General features: G+C 33.2%; 2 protein-coding genes and 1 long non-coding RNA gene across 3 annotated transcripts; 1 reads left to right on the plus strand and 2 right to left on the minus strand.

The window, feature by feature from the left end:
* Positions 1-1,472: 1,472 nt before the first annotated feature.
* On the minus strand, positions 1,473-1,835 carry LOC112503874 (agamous-like MADS-box protein AGL62). The gene has a single exon (XM_025107851.1). It carries the CDS (start codon positions 1,833-1,835, stop codon positions 1,473-1,475), a length of 363 nt encoding a protein of 120 aa, XP_024963619.1.
* Positions 1,836-3,078: 1,243 nt separating this feature from the next.
* LOC112503870 (agamous-like MADS-box protein AGL29) lies at positions 3,079-3,714 on the plus strand. Its single transcript, XM_025107849.1, has one exon. The coding sequence runs from the start codon at positions 3,079-3,081 to the stop codon at positions 3,712-3,714; it is 636 nt and encodes a 211-aa protein (XP_024963617.1).
* A 73-nt stretch (positions 3,715-3,787) lies between these two features.
* LOC112503873 lies at positions 3,788-6,262 on the minus strand. The gene is made up of 2 exons (XR_003068099.1): positions 6,145-6,262; positions 3,788-4,170 (listed from the first exon to the last, which is right to left on the minus strand). It is a non-coding gene; the product is annotated as an uncharacterized LOC112503873 (long non-coding RNA).
* Between the last annotated feature and the right edge of the window lie 312 nt (positions 6,263-6,574).

The following is a 6,574-nucleotide window of genomic DNA, read 5'->3' on the forward strand; positions in this document are numbered from 1 at the left end:
TTTGTCCAAGTATTTCACAAGTGACATATACCATGGACTAGTATTTAGGTTTTGCACCACAAAAGGGAATCATTTGGTTTTTCTTGCTCTTCTTGGAGACCATGTTCTCTTGACAACCTGATCAATTTGTAACTCAGAAGAATATGATCTTGCCTCACCTTCCTCCAAAAACGTCCCTACTTGCAGTCTCCCTTATATCGTGGGATACCTAGAAAGATGTCCATACTTGCATTTTCAGCTTACCCACCAAATTTATAAAAAACGTCATTTGACCTCTCTTGCAAATAGCAGTTTCAAATACATCACCTATAATTGAATCTCCGTATGGACAACAACATGAACATAATCTTAAATGACGGCTCAACCTTGAGATTAGGATTAACATGTGACAACTTTGTTATCAAATTTAGCATTAGCAAGTGACAACTACATCTCTAAATGACACCTCAAGCTTGAGATTGGGATTAAATCCCAATCTCGTTATGAGATTAATGGTAATCCTACTCCTATTAAACCAACAAAACTTCAATGAAAAACGATAAACCATCCATGAAAAATCAAGCAACTTGTGACATTTTTTAGAGAGAGAAACAAATTAACGTTCACGTAAATTCGTTGACAAGAAAACAAGGCCTTAGGATTTCAAGAGAACCAAAAACATAACAGAAACAATGATTAAATCCTAAGATTGATCCATGTGAAAATAAAGTAAGATAGAAGCTATACCACACATGAAAAAACACGGGGAATTCGGTATCTAGTCTACCGCAATGCAAAAAACATATCCACATCTTTATTGATATCCACAAAATTGATTTTTCTTGTCATCATTGGTTGTTCAAAAGTTGCAAAAAACAAGGTTGCATATTCTTGCTAGAAGATATTGGAGAAAGAAATTAAATTTAGAGAGGAAAGACTTTATCAATGTATAGAACAAGAAAAGCAATGTTTCATAAGTCGGTGTCTTCATGGAAACAACCTCTATCCCTATGCGTAGAGGTTGGTTTGCATACATCATACCCTACTACGTCATGGTGGGATGTACTTGCTAAGGGATCATGTTGTTATAGATGATAAATTGCCCCAACGTTATTTGACTTTGTTACATGTGCATGAATCAACAGAGAAATTGATCTTAAAATATTGAAAAACATAAAACTCTTAAAATTTTGATCATTATCATTATGCTTTACTATTTTTATCATAATATAGGAATTAGAAGATAATTATTCTTTCTTACTTTTACTGCTTCAAGTAATCTTTTGGCACTCCAATTATAGATAGATATGCTTCATTCTCATCATTGAAGAGGAAGGCCCACAAACTGCAACGAGAGTACATTCTTTGTTTCTTTGCAACTCTTCCATTTTGAATTTTATTTGCATGAATCCATACTACCCACGAATGGCCACATATTCCTTATATGTTTTACCTCCAAGCAACCTTTTTATATATTCATCAAGCATTTGTCCTTACTTCTTCTCATTTGCTAAATGCTCATTCACTTCATCAAATTCTTTGTTAAAATCCTGTAGTTTGGATTCATGATTAGAGTTGACAGCCATGTTGATGAAATCATTTGGTTGTTGGTCGAGTTGATTTGGGTTGAGAAATTTGTTTACAACAGATTGAACGTTGGGACTACCAAAAGAGAGACGCTTTCCAGTAATGGAGAAAAGAATGATTGCAATCTGTATATGACACAGTGTGGCTAGTTCATTGGCTTTTTTGAATATGCCATTGCACCATTTAGACAAGGTAACCGCTCTTTCCTTTTCATTTTCAATTCTTTCCAGTTGTATCTTCTTTCGATCCTTGCTTGGTAATCTTGCCATACTTTCAAAATTTTAGACTTTCATATCCATATCAAATACGCACTTAGATCAAGTCTTTGTGTTCTAAATGAATCTCCCCCCCCCCCTCTCTCTCTCTCTCTCTATATATATATATATATTATATATAAGATCATGTTCAAACGAGAAGGTGGTCAATTTGCAAAAAGGCAAGACGTTTCAATATCATACATGATACATATGCTTATCATATATGATTAAGCACATTCAAAAGAGTGTAATTATATATGATATTGAAACTTCTTGCATTATTGCTTTATATATATATATATATATATATATATATAAGATATACAATATATATTATAAAAGTATTATATGTTATAAAGNATGTTTATAATTATACTATATAAATTATGTACGATTAATAAAAAATATGAAAAATTATGCATGAATGCTTACAATATAGTATAAAAAAGATACATGAATATATAGTTGATTTATAATTATTATAATCATAAAAGAAAAGAATCCTACGTAACAAACTCACACACATTGAATAATAAATGATATTTATGAGCCCTAATTACTATTGAAGAGTACTATACATTTATAGTAATAATTGTTAATTTTTTACCATCTCCATAGTATATGTGAAGCATTTGTAGTTACAATTTCATAAGGAGTAAATACTCTATTATACACTTTGAAGGTAATGTGAAAAAAAACCAAAAGAGTAGTGCCTGATTGGTTTGAGCTTGGCTCCAAAGGTCAAAAGTACCAAGAGGTCCCGGTTTCAAATTCAAGGATGAATAAAAATCCCCTTGTGGCCACGGAGGTTCAAATGCGGTGACTCCTGGCTATCTGCAAAGCAGGAGGTCGTCCTGGGATTAGTCGGCTCGCATAGCGGATTGGATATCCAGGTTAATAAAAAAAATGTGAAAAGGCTAAATTTTTCATAGAAGTGAATAATAGAACATGCATGCTAAGTTTATTCCACGTTTGTTTTTCTTATGACCAACCTCATATTAAAGATGACTCTATCCTTTTACAACTAATGCATGTATGTATTAATTGTGAATATCTAAAAATTAATATTGGAAAAAACTTAAATACTAATCCATTATATATATATACTAAATATCTACTTTAGTTGGAAAAAGGGTCAACTACCAATCGAAATCGATTCTGGAGCCTTGGATGCGGTATTCTATAAATACCATTCATATATCAAACCCTTCGCAACCATTCTCATAGTTTCTCACAATCTCTAAATTTTGACAGTATGGCAAGATTACCAAGTAAGGGTCGTAAGAAGATACAACTGAAAAGAATTGAAAATGACAAGGAAAGAACGGTTACCTTGTCTAAACGGCGCAATGGCATATTCAAAAAAGCCAATGCGCTAGCCACACTGTGTCGTATACAGATTGCAATCATTCTTTTCTCCATTAGTGAAAAGCCTCTCTCTTTTGGTAGCCCCAACGTTCAATCTGTTGTAAACAAATTTCTCAACCCAAATCAAGTCGACCAACAACCAAATGATTTCATCGACATGGCTGTCAACTCTAATCATGAACCCAAACTCCAAGATTTTAACAAAGAATTTGATGAAGTGAATGAACGTTTGGCAAATGAGAAGAAACAAGAACAAATGTTTGATGAATATATAAAAAGGTTACTTGGAGGTAAAACGTATGAGGATTATGTGGTCATTCGTGGATATTATGGATTCATGCAAATAAAATTCAAAATGGAAGAGTTGCAAGGAAACAAAGAATATACTCTCGATGCAGTGTGTAGGCCTTCCTCCTCAAATGACGAGAATGAAGCAGATCTATCCAAAATTGGGGTGCCAAAAAGATTACTTGAAGTTGTAATAGTAAGAAAGAAGAATTATCTTTTAATTCCTATGTTATGATAAAAATATTAAAGCATAATGATAATGAATCAAAATTTTATGAGTTAAGAGTTCTATGCTTTTTGTTTTTCAATATTTTAAGGTCAATTTCTCTTTTTATTCATGCATGTGTAACAAAGTCAAATAACGTTGGGTCAATTTATCATCTATAGCAGCAGAATCCCTTAGTAAGTATATCCCACTAGGAGGCAGGGTCTAAAGAGGGTATGATGTAAGCAAACCATACTCTACCCGTATGGGTAGAGGTTGTTTCCATGATGACCCCCGAATTATGAAACCCTGCTCTTCTTGTTCTATACATTGATAAAGTCCTCYCTCTCAACTTATTTTCTTTCTCCAATATCTTCAACCAAGGAATATGAACTATTGTTTTGGGCAACTCTTGAAGAACCATGATTAATTGGTATCTGTCTCATAGCGGTAACTTCTTTCCGAATGAATTTTCAATTTGTTAACCTGCACAATGAGAACAAGGAAAATCAATTTTGTGAATGCCAATAAAGTTGTGGATACGTTTTTCGCATTGTGGTAGACTAGACCAATAAATTCCCCGTGTTTTTCATGTGTGGTATAACTTCTATTTTACTTTTATTTTCACATGGATCAATCTTAGGATTTAAATAGAATTTTTTCAGATTTTTTCACTGATTCACATATGAACCTTCCTCTAACCTCCCTTCTTACTTTGTCACGATATTTATCCTTCTTATCTGAACCTACCCCTATATATAATGTTTACAATTATAATAAGAAAATTATGTATGACATATAATTATAGTAAGTGGGCCTTCCTCTACAAAGGGATGAGTATGAAGCGGATCTATCGAATTGGAGGGCCAAAAGATTATGATAAGTTGTACAATAGTGACAAGGAAAATCTATTTTGTGGATGCCAGTAAAGATATGGATATGTTTTCGGCATTATGGTAGACTGGACAAACGGATTCCCGTGTTTTTCGTGTGTGGTATAGCTTCTATCTTACTTTTATTTAATCATTGTTTCCGTTATGTAATTTGTTTTCATGAAATCCTAAGACCTAGTTTCCCTAGTCAACCAAATTACCCAAGCGTTAACTTTTTCCATCACATACCACCCTTCTATCTCTACTATCTCTATCAAGACCTAGTTTCCCTAGTCAACCAAATTACCCAAGGGTTCTATGTGGTCAGATTGAAATTTGGTTTTTGTGAGATTTTGAGGGTTCTAAAATGGTTGGATGATGCATAACATAATAAGCAATCATACAGAAATTAAAGGAAATAAAAAATCTCTCATCAAACTGAAAATTTGGTGTTTCCTTTGTTGTTTATAGAATTTTTATGAGATTTATATGTTTCCTTCTTTGTTTATTGCTTCCTTCTTTGTTGTTCTTTATTGTAAGACGGGCTCTAATCAAGTTTGCAAATTAATGCTAGCCAATCATTTAGTTGTTGTAGGATGAACTATTCTTTCACAATTTCGTCGACTGTTGTCAAATTGAATAAACTACGGATTTGGTCCCATCAAATGCATTTGTCTGCTTCTTGTTAGAGATGGCTCTCTCTCCTTTAAAAACAACACATCTATGTATTAATATTTGTACAAAATTTCTAAAAAAGTTGGAAAAGGATAAACCACTGTGTGGGAGTTGACTCTTCTATAAATACCTTTCATATATCAAACCCTTCACAATCATCTCGTATTTTTCACAATTTCAAGAACAAATGCTTGATGAAAGTATAAAGAGGTCGTTTGGACGGAAAAACATAAGAGGAATATGTGTGCAGCCTTGGGTATGATGAGTTCATGCACTAAAATTCAAATTATAAGAGCTAAAAAGAAACGTGGAACGTATTCTCAATGCACAACAAGTGGACCTTCCTCCTCAAAGTGATGAGTATGAAGCGGATCTATCGAATTGGAGGGCCAAAAGATTATGATAAGTTGTACAATATTGACACGGAAAATTATTTCATGGATGCCAGTAAAGATATGGATATGCTTTCGGCATTATGGTAGACTGGACTACCGGATTCCCGTGTTTTTCGTGTGTGGTATAACTTCGATCTTACTTTTATTTAATCATTGTTTCCGTTATGTAATTTGTTTTCATGAAATCCTAAGACCTAGTTTCCCTAGTCAACCAAATTACACAATCGTTAATTCCATCACATACCACCCATCTATCTCTACTATCTCTCTCAAAAAAACATAAATTAATATTCTTTTCCCTAATTGGAGAAAACCCTAAAAATGGTTAAGGAAATCATGGCAAATACTCTAAATGGTTCTGATTCTTTCAGACATTGAATCAAACACATGGTGTGCAAATGGGAAAAACGAGATGAAGGAGCTAAGAACCAAATGTAAATAAAGACTCTTACAACAGCAGGCGAAGAAGGGTTTTAGATTAAAAACAATCGAAAGCAAGAAGAATGTAGATGACATACCATGTCTTTAAACTCGCCAACTGCAGCCCTTGTTCACGGACTCCATTTTTCCAAGCCGATGGTAAAGATCTTTAGTTCGAAGCTCAGAATGGTGGCAACAAAGGACCGGTCCTACTCCAAAACCCTAAATTTCTTGGCAACCAATAAAATAAAGACACTCCGGGCTGCAGTTAGCTGGATTAAAAAATTTCAAACAGGCCCAAATTATACTGATTGGGTTGAGTTTATCGGGTTAAAACTTTGATACATTATTTTACAATCTAATTTAAAAAATTTATTTAAGTGAAGTAAATTATTTAAAAATCTAATTTAAAGATTATATTTAAGTGAAGTAAATACATATAAGGCTAACAATTACGTGAGTGATATTAAAAGATATTTTTAATAAGACTTTCTATTAAAGCTAACAATTACATATTACTAGCAACCC

The sequence above is a fragment of the Cynara cardunculus genome, unplaced genomic scaffold (genome assembly GCF_001531365.2).
Source record: "Cynara cardunculus var. scolymus isolate 2C unplaced genomic scaffold, CcrdV1 Un_Scaffold_4019, whole genome shotgun sequence".
Lineage (NCBI taxonomy): Eukaryota > Viridiplantae > Streptophyta > Magnoliopsida > Asterales > Asteraceae > Cynara > Cynara cardunculus.